The following is a 20,300-nucleotide window of genomic DNA, read 5'->3' on the forward strand; positions in this document are numbered from 1 at the left end:
CTATTGATGTGCACCTAATTTTTGTTGAATTACACTGTACTCCCTGAGAATGGCGTAGACACACTTAACGTATAATGTACATGTAATTTCCTCATTCCAACTGACCACATTATCCATCAGCTCGCATGCAAACTGTTAAGTAAACTGTAACTACTGTATGTCACCCCAAACACCTTACACAGGTTACATACAGTGCACTCCCGTTACAACGAACACGGTTATAACGAAATTTCGTTATAACGAAGTAAATCTTCTGGTCCCAAAATTATCACAATCAAAGTCTATGGTACAAAGTTCGCTTATAACGAACACGGTTATAGCGAAATTTCCGTTATAACGAAGTCTTTTCCGAGCGCCACAGACAAGGAAAAACAAAAGAAATGTGTTCCGTTATAACGAAATGTGAATTGCTTTCGAAAATACGTAGCGGAACAAGCATTTATAGCGTCTCTGCATGTGTGAACGCTTCACACGACTGTGTGTCCGCTCCTTGTGTCACGCACAGTTTCTGAGGGGACCTTGCGTTTATTTATATTGTAATACAGTTATCCCATCACATTTCACATAGCTTTCCAGTGTATGATGAGTATTCAGCAAACATGATATATGTAAACGTGGTTTCCTTGTTTTAGTTATATATTGTATTTGTTCGGTTATAACGAAATTTCGTTATAACGAAAGAAAACTGCCGGTCCCGAGCATTTCGTTATAACGGGAGTGCACTGTATTCTGATAGAATTATTGGTCAAAATCAGGGTGAAAATATCGATTGCATCCTTGAGAAAGGAATTATACGCTCCATATCATGAAAGGGGAAAAAACCCAAATGCTAGTGAGTGTAAGAATACAAAAAGGATTTCACTTGTTTTAATGAAAAAAAAAAAGTGAAGGCAATTTCATTCCCGCGACTTGCTACTAAGATGTACGATAAGGATAATTCTACTTCCTTGCTTTCTGACAGAGGTACGTAAAGTGCTCGGTTATAGAACTACAGATCTGCCAACATTCCCACATCCAAATCGTTCAAAAACGTTTTAAGAACGTGTAAAAAGTCTTATGACACGTTCCAGAATGTTTAGAGAACCTTTCATATCCGTCTAGAACGTCCAGAGAACCTTTTAAGAACGTCTGTTTATTTTCTATTGGATATTTTAAAAGAAATTATAGTTATGAGATTATACAGACACAATCTGGGATTACATACATAATCCTAATCCTATATGATTATCCTATCCTAACCTGTTCCTAATGTCCTACCACCTATAGGCCTACCTATACTACATCCTATTTCCAATTGATGAATCTGTATCACATTTCTTTTATCCCATTATACCAGCAAACTGTAGTAATGCATGAAGACGTGGTTAATAAAATTAGATATCACACACCTTAATTAGGCCTATGAACATATGAAAATACCTCTCCATAACACAATTTGAAATTGTGAATAACTGAACAATAACGTAGGTAAGTTTATTTTTAACACAGAAAGTTTTAACCCAGCATAAATCTTTAGATTCCAATGTCTTTTATTTATTTCCACTAGTTTTCAAATCATGTATTTTCTTATTTGAATATTCATAAACAGGCATGAATATTCATGATATAGAAACCAATGACGAACACGTAGCGGACCAAATAAAAACGTTTTTTTAACGTTCATTAAAGACGAAGTCGACGTATAGCAGACATGATAAAAACGTTTTGTAACGTCCATTGACGTTTTTTAAACGTTTTCACAAAAAAAAAAGACCTGTGCTTTGCGGTAAATGCTATTAAGTTCCAACTTTGACGTTGTATGTACGTTTTAAAAACGTCCATTTTTATACGAAGACGTACGGAACCTTAAAAAAAGTTTAGGAAACGTTCTGAAAACGTTACGTGTTTGCTGGGTACATGCATTTCAAAGGGCTAAAGTAATTCCCAAATCAGGGAGATTTTAATATTTTCTTATTTAGACAAGAACAGATTTTGACATTTTCAGGGAGACTCCTGCAGAATCAGGGAGACTTGGCAGCTTTGGAACTAGAGCAGTGAACAATATTCTCATCCAGCAATGGTGGCACCGGAACTTAAGATACTCATGAATTTTGAATGGATTGTTCGATTATCCTCAAACTATACACTGATGTAGGTTACCCTATTCTACTAACATTGTTGCATTTATCCAACCCACACATTATAGGCGTCTTCCTCCTTTAAGCTGCAGTAATAACTAGACGATGATTATACATGTCCTGATAGTATGGCATGGCGTCATCCGACAAGGCGATGACATCATGAGGAAGCTGGTCACGTGACAAAGGTTCTGCTGGCGCCATCAGCCGCGTACTCGAAAGCACTGTTCCGTTGTACGAACCGGGCCAGCTAAAGTTGCCAGGCCACTTCCACGGGGTGCCACATGCAGCCTCACTCGCCCGCCAATTCACAACGGACTCGTTGTAAGGGAGTCCGACATTCTCGCAGAACTTGGTCATCATCGGCACGGGCTTGGCAAGGAGGTCGGAAGAATCAATGACTATCGGCTTAGCATCAATGTTCTCCCTCACGTAGGTCCAGAGAGCATGCAGTCTCGGGTAGAACTCCCACGGCTCCCCTAGTTCCGGGTAGTGTCGACAATCAAACGTCAGATCGCTTTCTTCCGAGTTGATAGCGCCAACGCACAGGAGCTGCTTGAAACTCGCTTTGCGGAGGGACTGGAAAGTGAGGAAGGGATGCCGGATAAGAAAGGCGTGTCGATAACCTGATGGGATGTATTCCCGAAGCTCGTCTTCTCGAATCCCGATGCCCATGTCCTTCACGAAGACGTTCTTTTCTTTAGCTTCTTCCAGTGCTCTTTTTGTGTACGAATATCTGTGTAAATTTATGAGGAAAAAATGCAAATTAAGCGTCATATTCATTATTAAATTTAAAGTTAAACATGTACAACATTTCAGCGGAATATGAGTCTATGAAATAACCTACTTGCAAGGAGAGCGATTACAAAAAAAAGTCGGATGCATATGTATTCAACCAGTAGTCTATAATTTCCCCATTTACCTCACTGAAATGTTTTGTTTGAATGAAAATGTATACATTATAGTCAAAACACCCATGCAGCTACATACAGACTGTAGCTCCATGCAACACCCAAAAGTCAACTTTAAAGTCCGCCGCTGGAAAATGGAAAACAAACATCCGTTCAAAATCGATTGACCACCTTGGTCCCGTCATTATTTTGGAATACGAGTTCACTATCGCCCAGTATTCGAAGTTCACAATTTAATAGGACGTTTAAAAAACAATTGAAAACATTCCTCCTCGCTAAATATCAGTTTCAGTTTGTGTCACACTTGATCTAACACCTGTGTGATGAATCGTACAAGCGTTGCAATTTCTTTCATTGTTTGATCCGACTCTACAGAGTCAGGTGAGCCCATCACTCCAAGCCCTTCAAATTCAGGCTTCCAAGGGACACCATTTTTCATTCACTTTATCGAACTTTTTTTTTCTTGATCTTTTTTTCGTGGTTTGTCACCAGTGTATTATGATGACCTATGTATGCCATCGCTTGTGTGTAACATGTGAATTATGATTCATTTCATCTTTTTTTTTTTAAATTGTATTGTAAACGTTGAAAGAAATAAAGGAGAGTTCTACACTAACCACTCTTATTACACAGACACACACACGTGTATACCAGGGAGGTGGAAGAGTGTACCTCCCTGTGTATACTAAGCACTTTTACCTGTACGCAAATGACACAAGCAAGAGAGCATAGTGACACTAATAAACAACAACAAAGAACAAGAAGAAAGAAAGAGAGAGAGAGAGAGGAAGGAAGAGATGAGAAAGAATAGAGAAAAAATAGAAGCTCATTTAGCTCATACCAATCGATTCAAACAACTCAAAATCCTGAAAGCATAAAGGATCTTCACACCTACCGATCTGCTATACAAGTAAAACAACAAAATTAATAATTACTACTTTTTTCGATATCTTCATCATAAAGTGCATGTACTACCCGCCCTCGCAATGACCTTCACAGGCAACCTATAGCTCACTATCCGACACCTTAAAGAGAGAAGTCGAGTGTTCTTTTATTATGCGAGAAAAATGCAAATACTTGTATGTTGAATTTTCTTTATACCTTCTTAATATCGTTGTACACATGTGACATCACAAGCAAAAGTAGTCTTCTCATCCAGCCGTGTCTAAGCAGAAACTTCAAAAATTCATAACTTTTGAACTGATTGTCCGATTTTCCTCAAACTCTCACTAATGTGTTCTATTGATATTGTTGCATTCACTCAACCCACATGTCTATGAAGGTGAACCTGCCCTTTAAGGCTGTAGTCTCTTGAAGCTATTGCTTATCGAACGACAGACTTCTGCATTCCGACTCCGCACAACACTGTAACATATTCAATTCAGACAGATCATCATTAAATCCTCAGTCCTTAGTTCTTATTAATCAACATGTTCATTCATCTTGATATCAGTCCATTGTACTCATAAATTTAGGAACGTTTGAATGCTCCTATAGTACATTTTATCATTTTCGAAAAATAAAAGTACAGTGTCAAGTTTCATTTGAGATATATCATGTTCAGCATGTTCAATGTATAGAAAACTCTATAAATAAATTTGAATTTGAAATCAGAAATCACGTACAGTATGTCCCCAAAAAATTACAACGGGACCCCCCGCAATGATATCTTTAAGAATAGTGAATCAATCTAAATACAAATTCAGGGTATGAAACTATATCTCATTGCCCACATCTTACAGAAAACCCCATTCGATTTGCTTCAGTGGTCAAAGAGAAATGAGGAATTTTGTAGAGGATGTCGGGAATCTCTTTTGTCCAAGTCTTTTTGTCTTTTGTCTATTATTTACACACTAGAGCATTGAATTGCCAAAATGGGAAAAATTAGACTTATGACATGCTTTACAACAATCTACATTTCTCTGTGACCGCTTAACCTAACGTAGACAGGTCGATCATTTTGGATGTTATCAATTCGAAAATTTGATTGTAATTTTTTGGGGACATACTGCAGTATGTCCCCCAAAAATTACAATCAGATTTTCGCATTGATAACATCCAATATGATTATTTTTTTTTCAATGCTACTTCAGGGTCTTAAAATATAATATCTTAGCTCTATTTTGCAGAAATCCCCATTCGATTTGGTTAAGCGGTCACAGAGAAATGGGGATTGTACTAAAGCATGTCATGAGTCTGATTCTTCCAAGTTTAGCACTTCGATGATTTTGTGTGTGAACAATAGACAGAACTTGGACAAAAGAGATTCCCGACATCCTCTACAAAATTCCTCATTTCTCTTTGACCACTGAAGCAAATCGAATGGGGTTTTCTGTAAGATGTGGGCAATTAGTTATAGTTTCATACCCTGAATTTGTATTTAGATTGAAGCAATATTTTTAAAGATATCATTGCGTTGGGCCCCGTTGTAATGTTTTGGGGGACATACGGTATAATGTCATCACTAAGACTGTCAGATAGTTGTGTTGTAGTAGGGCAACTTTAGGTGGGATATGACTTTGAGGGACAAAATGTAAACAGTGCACGGACAATTTAAATTCACTTCTTAATAATTTTCAAAATATCATAATATGGATGATCGAGGTTCAAGTCAGAGTCATCATGTCAAGCAGAGCAGACGAAATTTTCGGACTGATAATCGGTCTTTTGGGTCCAGGCATAGCATCATGTAGTCCTGGCCACACATGCAATGTATAAGAGGGCTCGAATGAGGGGTCATCCCACGAGACTGGCACCAACAAGTCATACGGTCTACGAGTTCGACACAGAAAAAAAAAATGTCTATGAGTCATACAGTCCATGAGTATGACACAAGGCAAATATAAAGGCCCGTGAGTTCGACACTAGGTTAAACTTAGTAAACCCACGAGTTCGACATTACAACACAGGGCTCAATGTTTGTGTCGGTCTTGTGGGCCTTGTTTGCTTAGTGTCGAACTCGTGGGCTGTTTTATTCGAGGGTGTCGAACTCGTGACGTGAAACCTCGTATGAAACCCATTTATCGGCCTGCGTTCTGAGGTAGAATCAGAGAGAAGAAACACGCACATGTTATCATACTTGCAAAATAAGATTCCTTCAGAACTTACCTCGTAAGCGGAAGCATAAAAATGCATGTCACATCGAAATAATAAACTATGGGAGCTATCTATTATAGGGTTTCCCGGCCAATTTCTGACTTTTGTTGTCCAATTTCTAAATTGCTGCATTCAATCTAGCAAAATTTAGCGTAGATGACATGGATCGGTATTTCAATGTTATGATCTCGTCATTCAAATTCATTTTGGAGCATTCAGATTACCTTTAGCCTCATTCTTATTAACACCTTTTCAATTGAAATTCGTAAAACAAGCACCATTTCGTTATTCGTTCATTCAATTTAGAATGATACAGTCACGTGATCTCGGACATGTCGCATTCGTTCATTCGAATTCATATTTGGGCAGCCAATTTAACATCTTTTGCAGTCATATTTAGCACGCATGTTTATGCTTTTTTGTTTTTTCAACATAGTTATTGTTTTGTAAGCGTCATTACATTTCATATTTTCGTTTTCATTTTAGAAATTTTGGCAACAGTTTTTTTCTCTCTCTCTTCAATGTCCTTTTTGAGTCCTCCATCAGTTCGAAGATTAGTGCGTGTGGGCACAACTTATCTTATCTGGCCGTTGAATGCTTTATTCCGAGTGTGTCGGCCAGTTCTAGGAAGTCAAGGTTATGATCATCAATGTTCCTATAATTATTTTTCTGTCTTCTTGAGAAACAATTCTGGAGTCTGTATCTAACTTGTGCTGTCATGACTGTAAGAAGATGAAGATAATCTGTAGTATTGGTACATGTAGGCCTAAAATAACATGTTTGAAAGAAGAGGCGCGTTACCATCGTTACAGAACATCAAACTCGAGTTATAGCGTATCTAAGGGTAAATCCTTTTACTGCTTATCAGTGCGTGGATGAAACAAAATGTCACATAGAAATACACGTTTAATGTTTTCACCTTTTCAACAACAACAAAAAAAAAGAAATAACATGACGTTGATTTCAATTAACACGTTTGGAATTTGATTGCTCTAACGCTAAATTGAATAACTGAAATACCCTTTTTGGCCAGTGCTGGCGCATTTTGAATGCCTGAAGAGCACGTGCCAATTTGAATGCCCGTTTTACGAATTCGAAAGGCACATGTGCAAATTTCATTGATCGAAATGCTAAACAATTGCACGAACACTTTGCAATTTTGATTGGCAGAATGTGCAGTGACGACGATTTTCGCTACATTGAATGAACCTTCTATCAAATGGACTGACAAAGGTGCGAAATTGGCCGGGAAAACCTGTACTTACGATAGGCGATGTGGTGTAAACGGTAAATCCATGACTGATCCGACGAGGTTGGCCGCCCTTTTATACAGCCCCTCGTTGCCTTCGTATTGACAGGGAAGGTCCACCCCTTCCTTCATCTTCATATTCAGCGAAGCTAAATAGGCGTAACCAAATGGTTCTATCCAAATGTCGGTTTCAGGGATTTGTCCTACGCACCTTGTAAATGCGTTGGACGTCGACCTCGGGTTCGTCCACAGTATGACGCGGCTTCCCGGCTTTGAAGATATCTTATGCATCTTCACTTTCTAATACAGAGTATTACTTCTAAAATTGAATATGGAACGAGATATGACTTTTGAGACATTAAGAAAGGTTGAAGCGCAGAGCTGTTATATCCTATGTCTACAGAAGATCGAGCACAATCGACAAAGTTGCATGCGTCGATACAACTGACTTTTTTTTTCTCGCTCTCACAATGGCAGTGAAAGCAGTGATGTGTAAAGCCAACAGATTATCGCAGTGAATGCAGTGATGTGTGAAGTAAACAGATTACGATTTAGATAATCCCAAATTCAATTTAGCTCAAAGATCAATCAGGCATCACGGACGGAATGTATGGAACGCTTTATCCGATTATTTGAAGCTATATTATGTTCCTCAGTAAATTTCTTTAAGGCACTTTTTAAGAAATATCTTATTTCAAAATATCATGTACAATGAAATTTATTAGTTGATTTTCCTTTTGAATTAATCATTTATCTATTGATACAAGATATAATCATTTATTTTAGAATGGACGAACATAGGTTTTTTTTTCAAACTATTAAACTACTCAGTGTAAATCAACCCACACGCATAATATGTGCACACACACACACATACAAGGTTGCATACACACACACATTTAATATAAACACATGCAAGTTCACAAACATATACACAATATTCATGATCAGAGGTATTAGTAATCATACGACCTCCGACATCCATACAATTCGTTCTAATTGATCTACAGTATAATGATAAAAGCACACTTCATTGCACTTAATGCACTTTATTCACTGCTATATGCATATGTTGCTTTTTCTTTTTCCTTTCTTTTTCCCCACTGGCCTTACGTCCCCATGCGGACGCCACAAAGTTAGTACAAAGCATTTTGATGGGAATTGCCCATTTCGTACAAGTATTACCATGTTTCTTATTTCTTTTTTGAGATTCTGAGGCTGTCATCATCGTCAAGCATATGCTTAAAGACGGCAGGCTCCTGCATTTCTTTTTCTTCCTCCTCTTTATTCGGAAACAAATGTATCGTTGATTCCTTTGATCTCATTGTTAAGTTTATACTTTAAAGATTGTGATTATGGTAGTATGAATGTAATATTTTTTTATTCTTTACTGTTGACAGATACACGTGTGGTCAAATATAATTTCCTTGAAAAAAAATATGCAGAAATAAAATCGAACTGAATCGAATCGAAACGAACACTGTATGCGCGCACGCGAAAATATTCGGGCATTCAACAATTCAAATTCAGAATCCGTGCGATCAATATTAATAATGGAAGCTCCCTCGTTTCCGTCAAATCAAATTCACGCATGTTATATGGGCGTTCAATTTCAAACTGCGAGCTTTGCATTTCCTACTCGTGCATTCAAATTCACGCGATAGTCCCGTTGAGCTTATTTGGTTGAGTTCAATTTAATTTTCAGGTGATCAATTTCCTACCTCGTCCAATCAAGGAGGTATGAGAGAACTCATACCTCCTTGGTCCAATCAATTTAATGGAGAAAATGGAATAGATTCTTAAAGAAGGGGTGATGGGGTGAGGATGAAGGAAAAAAAGGAGTATACACAACCCAGAAAGGCTTGCATTAGATTGTTCAATGGTTCTATACATGTATTGTTTTATGTTCATGCATTCTTGGTTTTTCTTTTCAAGAAATTTTAAATATTGTAAGGTCAATCAGCAGTGCATCCAAACAACACGACAATGTAAACATACTCCTGGATGACACCGCATGTACTAAAAAACTAAAAACGCCAAACACTACCACACAAAGCATCAATTCAAAGATACACTGACACACAATTATCTCACATAGTCCGGCAAAAGTAAACCAATGAGATAGCAATAAAACAACAAATTAGACGTATACAATGTTCATGTTATCAGCTTCAGTGTAGTCGAAATTGTTTTTCTCGGAGACGTCAAACAACCTTAAATTCCCCATGTGCTCGTTTATGTTCAGTGCCTAGATGTGCCTGTATATGCCTGCCAATTTTCCCTCCTCATGCTCGTGACGTTCAAATTTTAGAATGAACAGGTGGAGCTACACGGCAAAATAGATAGTCTTCATCATAAAGCCCAATCTGTTCAAAGCTAAGAGAGAAAGACATACGGCTCCAAGCTAACTAAATTCAAGACTTCTTTTAAATTGTATACATAAGCATATACTTTTGTGGGAACATGGTTGCCTTTTCATGGATTTGAATGACCGACGAGATTTTGTCGCCGGCTTGTAACGAATTCAAATGCTCATTGCTGAAATGCGTGCTCCTATCTAACAATAAGATTGCTCCGATAGTAAATTTGAATGACCGGGGACCCGTTTCATAAAACTTGTCATCAGTGACAAGTTGTCATAGATGTGACAAGCTACTGAAATCCTTGCATCTGGGTCTCGTTTTATAAAACTGATGACAAGTTTTATGAAACGGGCCCCGGATTTGGAATTTGATTGCTGATTCAGTGCTGCGAGCGTGGAATGCGTGAAATCAAATGCTCGGAATAGGAACTTGAATGACAACATTAGAAATTGACCGGGAAACCTATAGTATTCAACAAATTTATTTTCCATACTTTTCTGACCAAGTACGTATATAGGTCAAAATCAGACTAGAACTTGTGCATCTTTATTATAAATATTTCTCAAGCGAGAAGACATTCAAGGCATAAAGAATCTGTACAATTTTAGCAACATTCATGTTACGTAATACAGTCCGACCTCTCTTATCCAGACATGTCGGGACTGGCGCTCATCCGGATAGAAGGATTTGGCCGGATACGAGAGACTCAATTTTTAACACACGCAGCTGCCTACACGGCCTGCACCGTGCCCTGATTTAATGAAAAGTTTTCTGTCCATGTTCTTGCGGTGATAGTGAATGTCTGAATGCATGTTATTTAGATTAATATTTTATATGAATGTATGTTTATTATGTTACGTAATACAGTCCGACCTCTCTTATCCAGACATGTCGGGACTGGCGCTCATCCGGATAGAAGGATTTGGCCGGATACGAGAGACTCAATTTTTAACACACGCAGCTGCCTACACGGCCTGCATCGTGCCCTGATTTAATGAAAAGTTTTCTGTCCATGTTCTTGCGGTGATTTGGGGTAGTGAATGTCTGAATGCATGTTATTTAGATTAATATTTTATATGAATGTATGTTTATTATGTTGGGAACAATATGTAATTCATAATGAGTTTGTGTAGGAATTTTGTTAGAGTTTAAAATCCCCCTTTTCCCCCGTAATTATCAGATTGAAAAAAAAAAAAAATCACGGCGAGATCGCATCCGGACAATAGAGAGATCCGGATAAAGGGAGGCCGGATAGGAGAGGTCGGACTGTGTCGTACAGGTCACGTCAGATGAAATACCATTGGGAAGTGGAATGAGACTTTCACTCTGAGGAAAGTAACGGAAATCGGAAAATGTTACAAACAGCAGAAGACCATTATATCAACCATGATACCTATATCTACATATCATATATCATATAAGAAGGAGTTTCGAATGATAAGTCATCATACTAGTATACACTACACTGACGAAGGCCTGAGGCGGGTGGACAATTTTGTGAATAAAAACCTTCTTGTTGGAATTACAGATGGCGTTGTTATGCTATTATGATTCATGAATATTTTGTTTGCAAAGACTTATAATTGTATATACTGGCAAAGGCCCGAGGTGGACCATTTTTTTTAAAAAGTAAAAAACCTTGTTGGAACTACGAATGGCGTACTCAAGACTCCTTTTACTTTATATAAAATCAACAGGGGGAAGATCGCGAGAATTTTTTTTTTCAAGTTTATCTGCTAACTTCCTGTAGACGTCACCGTACATCGAAAGAAAAACAGACACAATCAAACACACACACTAAGGTTTTCGTTTCCCTTGGTTATGATCAATATTTTCATGCTTTGGCCACATCGTCTGCCTTTCCTTCGTCCCCCATGCCAGCGCACCGCAGCTTCCGTTCCAGGTTTTCATACTCGGAATCCATCTTCTCGAATCGCCTTTCGATGTTGGCATTGACCGAGTTCAGCTGCCGGATGAAATCCTGCAGCTCTGCCTTGGCTCCCACTATTTGCTTCATCCGCTGGCCAAGGTCCACGCTGTCTTTATCCCAGTTATCAAGTCGAGATCGAATTGTTGCGTTTACTTTGTTCATCTCTTCAAGCGTGTTGTGCAATTCTAGAGTCTTCCGTTTCAGCAATTGTTTCTCAAGTTCTAGTTCCTTGTTAGAGTCCGACAACATTTGATTGCCGGCTTTAACTTCGGTGAGACTCTGCGTCAGGGCAACTTTATTAGCTTCAAGATGAACGACCTCCCGGGTAAGCTTGGAGTTGTCGGCTTCTAGATGACGCACGGTGTCTTCCAGAGATCCGGTCGTCGATTTAGCTTGGAGCACCTCGGCAGACAAGTCCACATTCATTTTGCGTGCCGCGCGCAAATCAGACTCGAGCTTCCTGCTGTCGCGTTCAGCGCGTTGACGCGCATCCGAATTGGCTTGATTTTCTGCGCGTAGTTGATGAACCTCGACGCTCATGTCGCCGACTTGTCCGCGCATGATGGCAAGCTGTACTTCGTTTTCGGCAGTGTTTTTCGACAGCTTAGCAGATTTTGTACTCTCCTCAAGGTGAGCCTTTTCCAGCCTGCTAAGTTCCTCACTCATCTGGCGCTTTTCCTCTTTTATAACCGACAGAGTCTTTTGCTTTTCAGCCGATTCTCTTTCCGCCTTTCTACGAGCGACATCCATTGCCGATAACTCTTCGTTTACGGTTTTCAGCTTGTCGTTCAAGAATTTCTTCTCTTTGATGACTTCAGCCAGCTTTACCTCCAGCTGCGAGTTCACAGAATCGAGATTCTTGATTTCGAGCAGGTAATTTTCGCGCGATTGATTCGCCTGGGCCAGTTGGTTTTGCTTCTCCTTTGCTTCGCGAGTGAGCTTTGCGACTCGTAGACGGAGAGACGAGTTCTCATTGGCGATCCTTGTCAGTTGGTCCTCCACGTCCGAATAAACGTCGCGGAGTCTACCGATCTCCGACTTGAGGGCTCGGGTCCTCAGCTGCATACACTGACCGGGCTCCTTCGTGTCAGCAACAGCGAGACAATCTGAGTCACTGCTGCTGACGGTTGAAAGGCTACCAATACTGACGGAGCTAACGGAACTGAGAGTATACGTCGCGTTGGTGGGAATGGTCTTTGGTTCCACCTTGTCTTCGACGATTTTAACCTTAGCGACCTCTTTGACGTCTTCAGTCCGGTTCGCCGAGTTTGTGGCTTCTTCCCGCCAGTCGCTGTCTATCATTTCTTGGAGCTGCTTCATCGCCTCGACTTTGGCTTCTGTTTCAGCTATGTACCGCTTTTCCAGTTCCTGATAAAGTGCCTGCATCTGGGTTATATCGTTCTCCATGGCAATGATCTCATCCCGAAGCAGCCCGTTTTCTTCTCTCAGAGCCTTGATTCCTCTCGTCTCTTCTAGGAACTTTCTTTCCGTCTGTTCACCCTTGTCTCGTGTTTCTTTAGTTCCCTCCCGGATTTGCGTTCCCACTGTCCGCCTTTTGGATGACTGCGAGATTTTCGCCGATTCCTTCGTCTCCTTCATTTCCGTGACCTTCTTAGTTGCCTTAGCCCCACCACTAAATGCCTCTTCCACTAGCTTTTCGATGATCTTGTCGTCGTCCATGTCCGGATCGTCGTCGTCCCTTTCTTGGAGGGTCGCACTGAGATCGACAACGGACTGGAACTGGTCGATCAGCCTGCTGAGTGTGGCCTGAACTTGACGGGAAATTTCCTCGCTGGGCAGATCGTCATCCTCGTGCCCGCTTTCCGTGCCTGTTTCCTCGCGACCAACATATTCTAGGACCGTCTGGCAAAGGCGAGCGATGTTGCCGCTGAAGGACGTCTCCAGATCGGCTAGTTCTTTCATGACGCAATATCTATGTTAAAAGTGATAGACAGATAAAACAAGGAAGGTAGAACGGCGGTCAGAATAAACCGTTTGGTGCGATTCTTTTGTTATGCTTTTTTTTTTCTATGACAACCACGTGTTCATTAAACAGTTATACTGAATATTCGAGTATGCCTACTTCCACTTAACATAAAATTTGGTCGTAAAACATGACTATGAGAGAGAGACAGTGAAAATATAATACATGTATGTATATATATATATATATATATATATATAATCCTAAATTTGGCCGTAAAATAAATTGAGTTTGGTAGTGAAGATTACTAGCGATCTGGCAACACTTGTATCTCTATAGCCTGAACGCATGCACACACTGAGTCGACTTATTCTCTCCTTTCCTGGGCCCTGTTTCATAAAGCTCTTCGTAAAGTTACGAACGACTTACGAGCGACTGGTGATCAGTTCATGTGCTGAATTATTGAAATTCTGGTAAGTATAGCACATCACAACTGATCACCAGTCGCTCGCAAGTTGTTCGTAACTTTACGAACATCTTTATGAAACACCCTCTGGATGAGAAAAATACATTTTAAAAACTAATCACAGTCACAAAATATTGATGGGCCTATCGATGGCCACCAAAACAAATCATGTCTTGAAAGTGGTGGCCTGATATCTGTTTGTGGTGGCACAGTATGTGTATGTGTGGCAAAGTATGTATTGTGTAATGTATGTATTGCTGTCCAACCCTTTTCCTTTAAGTTATCATGGGAACATCACGGAAGAAAAAGACATTAATATTTCGTTTTACTAAACCTTGGTATCGCTGCATGATGCGGACAGTATTTTTAGTGACGACGATCGCTAGGCCTTTAAAACAAAAATTGTTTCCCCTTTTCTGGGTTAACGTCACCGGTTTCAATATTGCCTGTGGCTCCGTTGGTCAAGAATGACCATGGGTAATGCCCTAGTTGCTGTCAGCTATTGGCTAGAGCAGCATCTCTTGTGATTCGACAGACCTGTGCCTCAGTGACAGTCTGTCTATCATACGTTGCATTTTGTGCATCAAAGATTTAATGTTTATATATCAAATATTCATATTTTCCTTTCAAAATTACTTATACACACTATAACAAAATCTAGATATTTGATGAAAATTCAAAATTCATGTATTTCATACAGTTGGTGGCTCCTGATGTAGTTTTATGACAGCAAAACAGCAATCTGATTTACACCTTCACTGCGAAGGGACTGAAAATGTCGATGTTGAGGACCAACCTGGATTCTTTGCGGTTTGTCGATGAAGGAATCCGGTCATTGCCAGGCGGGGATATGCGTTTCGAGACTCTCTTAGAACCACGGGGCTGATGTGAGGTCCTAAATATAAGAAACCATTTCGATACGACACACCCTGAATATCTATAGTCATCCAACAGCTCAGCTCGATCAATACAAACTGCATGAATCACAAAGACTATTGATCTCGTATATAGCTTCCTATACACATAGTCACGTGTACTGTTTAAGTCTTTATAACATAGAAGTACATAAACATTTTCATTTCAAACTATACAGATGGATAATGAATTTGCATGACTTACTTGTACAGTACTTGTCAAAGTTTCACTCTTCTTGATAATTGATATAAACAATACCGTCCTTAAACAAGGAAAAAAAAAAGGATGAAAATCAAATCACACATCAATGCTGCAGTACGTTTTCATACATCAAATTTTTCGTTCATCATCAGGCAATTCTATCGCCTTGTTTCAAATAACATTATTTTAGTGTTACTGTCATATCATACCAATGATTACACATTTTCAAAATGAAGAAATAAGGAACCCTATCATCATGAATTTAAACATAATTCAGACCTGTGAATACAATTGATCACCCGGAAGTGTCATTAAAACAATGGGGAATCATGTTCAGAAAGTAGACAGTGTATACCTAGAGTGGTTGTAAGCTTTCTCTGGTCGGGTGGTTGGTGTTCCAGAATGTCGAGTAGACCGTATACGTCGCTTCTCGCTGAGGGCGCAGTCGTAATATTTCTGGAACGTCTTGCTTGGTTTACCCTCTCGATCTGTGACCGTCCCATTCAGCATTATGTAGATCTAATTTTTTTGATAGAATCGAAAAACAAACCATTATAAAAAATTACAAATAAAAACTTGTTCTCCGAAATGAAATGATGTGGTTTATTTTCAGAGGTATATCGATGTGCGAGGGCAAATATTATATGAAGCTAAATAGGTCAGGCGATTTCTCTCACCTTGAAAGAAAATATAATGTGCACGTTGGAAGTTGGAAGTTATTGATTTATTTATGTACTAGCAGCACCCGTGGAAATCCACGGGTCTGAGGGGTTTTATTTTTTTTTCTCATAATACGATTTTGCACATTTTTATTGAAGAAATAAAAAGAAAAGTCTTCTCATTCTTTCGTTAATTGTGCTGTCTTCTAAATGACCACCCTTCCCAGAAATTTTATAATACATTTTTGTAGTATATGCCAGGCGATCCGGTCCATTGGTAGGGATCATTCCCGCCTGCGTTTTTTTTTAAGACGGCACAGATTGGGGCATGGCGCGTGTTAAACCTATGGGAAAAACGTTGGGTTAGGGTTTTTGGTTATGGTTATGGTTAGGGTTAGGGTTAGGGTTGGGGTTAGGGTTAGGGTTAGGGTTAGGGTTTGATGGTTAGGGTTAGGATTAGGATTAGGGTTAGGTTTAGGGATAGGGTCCCCGATAAATTTTTAGTTTCCCCAATCTGCGCCGTCTAAAAAAAAAACACGCTTCCCGCCACTACTTGCTTTTATTATAGAACTTGAGTTTCGAGGGGTTATTTGCACCCGTTGAAGTCCAACAGTTGTCTTGTTGCCCCTCACCCCTCCCCCCCCCCTCACGCACACACACATTTCCACCTCCGCAGGGCAAAAAACAAAAACATTCAGGGAAAAATTACCAAAAACGCAAATGAGATTCCCCGAAAGTTCTGCCCACAGGTTGTTCCCGTTGAAACGGGAAGATATTAACACTATGACTTTGATTACCCCCTGCTCTTGCATCCACGCGGGCACCCGCGGGAATCCACGGCTGGTCTCAAGGCCTCGGTTTGTTTTGTGTTTTTTTTTCATGTTTCTTTTCCCCACGTTATGAGAGAAAAACAAGATATTTTCGTCTTCATAATTTTGCTCCCTCCTTGTTGTTTTTAATCACCAAAACTTGGCTTGATATATCATATCAATATAGAACTACATCTGCTTCAGATTGTACATTATCATAATTAATATTAGGCCTACAATTATTGCTCCTATTATTGTTATTATTATATCATTATTATCATTATCCTTATCATTATTATCATTATTATTATTATTATTATCATCATCATTGTTATTATTTGGGGAGGGGGAGATCATAGTCATCAGGTTTAATAGGCACCCGTGGGAGTAGGTTCTCACGACCTCGTATTTTTTTTCTTTAATATTTTTCCCATGTTATGGAAGAAAGAAGAATATATACATCACTGCATTCGTCTTCATTTGCTCCCTCTTTTTTTGTCACCAAAACTTGGTTTGATAGACCATAGAACCACACATTCTATTTCCACTTGCAATTTTAAAAATAGGCGGTCGGCAAAGCGAGGTTTTCCTCTACGTCCGCTCATCTTATGAATATGTATGATTACAGCAGCTCTGCAGTAAACGAATGGACACAGCTGCGCGTGTAATCTGATATGTAAGGGTACGATCGGCAAATATATTTAGCCGCGTCCTAAACAGTCTGCGTACAATGACACCGGACTTGAGAGCAAACGGCGAGCAAACTAAATGACGTACCTGAGCTGCATATAGTATTCTGCAGTTGTGCAAAATACAATTACATAACCAACGTTCGTTGTTTTCATTTGGGGACGCCAATAATGGCGAACTGTACGTAAATGCCCTTGTAGTCCATGTCACGCACACACAGATTCGTGAAACCATCGTCAATACATTCAGTACACGTAACAGGCGGAGGCAAAGGTACATCACAGAACTATATACACACAGTGTAGAGTGTGTATAGAGTTCTGCGAGGTACATTGTGTGTGTGCGTGCGCGTCCGCCGGAAGATGTCAGAGATTTCGCTGCACCATCATCTTTAGTATCCCCCAGTGTCTCTGCAAGCTAAAAGATGGAAGATCGAGAAAGCAGGAGGCCAGCGCAGGTTCCGTGAATATTGAAACGCTCGGCTCTTTCGTCACGCACAAAAATGCATTATGCATGTAGCTAATTAATTTTTCTTTTTCGTCCTCGACGTCGACACGGAGGCGGAGAGGGGACGAAACCCACGCCATTCGATGTAGGATACTCTCCTGCGGCCGACGGCACCGGTCGCAACTGCCCGGAGCCGACGGCTCGGGAGGAGATAGAGAAACCAGCAACGCCGAAATAAAACAGGAAATACATAAGGCCGCGACAACAACAACAACTTCGAGTATTATAGTATAGGATTATCTTTATTATTTTATCTTATTTTTTTTTCCGATGCCATCTTATCCCGTGGAGTTTCATCATTTCAACCTTCATCTGTTGTTGTGTTCTCTCCATTGCTAGTGAAAGATGAATAATTATGTATACAGAAAATTTGACATGGGAACCATGCAATACTGTAGTTTCTCACCTTCTACAAAGAGATCGAGCGAATAGGTTGGACATTACTGCCCGGGTACGCACACATACCTGCTTGCCGTTCAGAAACACACGGTCTTCGTACTCGACGAGGACGACGCACCGGCCGTCGATCGCCTCGCACAGGGTCAAGTCAAAGGTGCCGAAATCCTTGCTGTACGGGAGAGCGGGTGACATGACGTTCGGTGTTTGAGGTTTACGGTGGGCCGGGCTGATGGACGCTGGAGAACGATCAATCCTCTTATCGGTAACGTTGGCTTCATGTTTCTTCTTGACACGTCCCTGCTCCTTGCTATCAAGAAAAGAAAATAATCGGGGAAATTCAAGTAGTAAAAATTCCTGCATTTAGTAGCATTAAACACAACAACACGACACACAGACTAGATCTGCATAATCTGTATGTGAATAGGCCTTTTAGTTCAATAATGTACCACACTAGTCGCCAAGCAAAAATATCCAGTTCTCGTCACCATCACAGCACAGGTGAATTTAGTAGACTTTTATGATTAGCATGGCACAAAACATACAACTATGAGAGAACTATGATAAATCTGTCTCCGCTGTGACGGAATTTATCCAAAAAAAAAAAAAAAAACCCAGAATACCGGTTTTGCGTCATATGAATTAGCATATTTGTGCCTATATCATCAAATATCAAGTAGACCAAGTCACCTTAGTGGCAATATTGAAAGTAACCACCCAAAGGAATAAAATGAAAGAGAGTAGGGTGGTCTATAACCTTAAAAAATATAGGCCTACAAAATAAATTTGAATCAGTGAATACACACAATTAAAAACATATAGAGGTCTCCATACAAAATATACAATCCCACTAGAACTTCTATGCCTACAAATACTGACAAGGTGCGAAGAACAAACAAGAGCCATACTGACATTTAGAAACGGAGATTTTGACAACTACAAATTTCATTATTAGAATAGGCCATTTGAGTGATTATTGACTGTCATTCACACATTTAAAATCATCTCCCATCTGCTTCCCAATCCGCTTCACGTTTATTACAAAATTATGATGAAACTTACTCTATAATTTTCATCATGATTATAGTGAAAATGATTATTGTTTTCTAATTACAAAATGTTGATAATTTTATGATAATTTCTATAATTTTAATTTAAAAAATATAATTATAGGGCCTACAATCTTATATTTTATTACGAATATTTTATAGGGCATAAGTTGAGTCGTTGGGCCTCCCGAATCATGTTCATCTTCTCTTGTCATCATCTTTGTGAACTCCCTTGATGACTGAATCATCCAGCTAGAGTCTACCCCTATATCTAACTTACCTGGTCGTCTGGTGATTCTGTGGATAATCAGCAACACCAACAGGGCTGTCGCTCAAGTTCAGTCGTTTCCTCCGCTGTGCAAGCGTATTATCTCGCCTGTTCCTTGGCGGGGAACTACCACTACCACTGCCAGTATCACCGTCCTTGAGTCGACCGTGATTGCGAACTTGTTTTGCAAGTCCGTCTGGGGAAGATTTTCCGCTGCTGAGTGTTTCGCGACTAAGACGACGTCTTAACCGCGACGGTGAAAAAGGATTTTGTAAAGGCATATCAAGAAAAGTCAGACAAAGGAGAGAAAGAGTATAATTACTTTAACTGTTAAAATTCAGTCTCTTCCAAATTCGTTGCTATAGAATGCAGTGCGCAAGTTGAATGCTGGTGAATGGAAGTGCCGTGGATGTGGAGCAACATTACATACACAACACGGTGAGCGTTCTCTTTTATTGTTTACATTGTGTGCGCACATGTTGCTGCGCAAAAGCATTGCGTAAGATCAGCAGACGCGCTACACCCTCTATTACGTGCACGCATAAAGCATGTGTACTACGCGCTCGCGTCGGCTGCTGCATGCATGCCTGCGCCTCATGTTGTTATGCGCGCATCGCACAGGAAAAAAAATATAAGAGGGATCTGCAAAATACTGGCACACTTTTACATCACACATGCGTATTAAATGTAAAGGAATTGATGCCATGGGCATTATGCATAATGCATGTCTACTACGGCTAGCTATCTATA

General features: G+C 39.8%; 3 protein-coding genes across 3 annotated transcripts; all 3 read right to left on the minus strand.

Annotated features, from left to right (window-relative positions):
• Positions 1-2,198: 2,198 nt before the first annotated feature.
• LOC139722447 (uncharacterized) lies at positions 2,199-2,792 on the minus strand. Its single transcript, XM_071633740.1, has one exon. The coding sequence runs from the start codon at positions 2,790-2,792 to the stop codon at positions 2,199-2,201; it is 594 nt and encodes a 197-aa protein (XP_071489841.1).
• A 3,795-nt stretch (positions 2,793-6,587) lies between these two features.
• LOC139722448 (uncharacterized) lies at positions 6,588-8,698 on the minus strand. The gene is made up of 2 exons (XM_071633741.1): positions 8,593-8,698; positions 6,588-6,661 (listed from the first exon to the last, which is right to left on the minus strand). The coding sequence occupies exons 1-2, from the start codon at positions 8,696-8,698 to the stop codon at positions 6,588-6,590; spliced, it is 180 nt and encodes a 59-aa protein (XP_071489842.1).
• Positions 8,699-11,570: 2,872 nt separating this feature from the next.
• LOC139722449 (uncharacterized) lies at positions 11,571-19,831 on the minus strand. Its single transcript, XM_071633742.1, has 4 exons — positions 19,563-19,831; positions 18,303-18,543; positions 15,528-15,691; positions 11,571-13,599 (listed from the first exon to the last, which is right to left on the minus strand). Exons 1-4 carry the CDS (start codon positions 19,829-19,831, stop codon positions 11,571-11,573), a joined length of 2,703 nt encoding a protein of 900 aa, XP_071489843.1.
• Positions 19,832-20,300: the final 469 nt, after the last annotated feature.

The sequence above is a fragment of the Diadema antillarum genome, unplaced genomic scaffold (genome assembly GCF_040938485.1).
Source record: "Diadema antillarum isolate AM-2024a unplaced genomic scaffold, OU_Dant_1.0 scf00000165, whole genome shotgun sequence".
NCBI classification, from domain to species: domain Eukaryota; kingdom Metazoa; phylum Echinodermata; class Echinoidea; order Diadematoida; family Diadematidae; genus Diadema; species Diadema antillarum.

Coding starts and splice junctions, on each gene's coding strand:
- LOC139722447 (XM_071633740.1), bottom strand. CDS start 2,792: ATGGGCATCGGGATTCGAGAAGACGAGCTTCGGGAATACATCCCATCA.
- LOC139722448 (XM_071633741.1), bottom strand. CDS start 8,698: ATGAGATCAAAGGAATCAACGATACATTTGTTTCCGAATAAAGAGGAG. Junction 6,662..8,592: donor TATGCTTGACGATGATGACA/GCCTCAGAATCT, acceptor GAACTGATGGAG/GACTCAAAAAGGACATTGAA.
- LOC139722449 (XM_071633742.1), bottom strand. CDS start 19,831: ATGCCTTTACAAAATCCTTTTTCACCGTCGCGGTTAAGACGTCGTCTT. Junction 15,692..18,302: donor TGTTTCTGAACGGCAAGCAG/GTATGTGTGCGT, acceptor CAAAAAAATTAG/ATCTACATAATGCTGAATGG. Junction 13,600..15,527: donor AAAGCTTACAACCACTCTAG/GTATACACTGTC, acceptor CTTTTAACATAG/ATATTGCGTCATGAAAGAAC.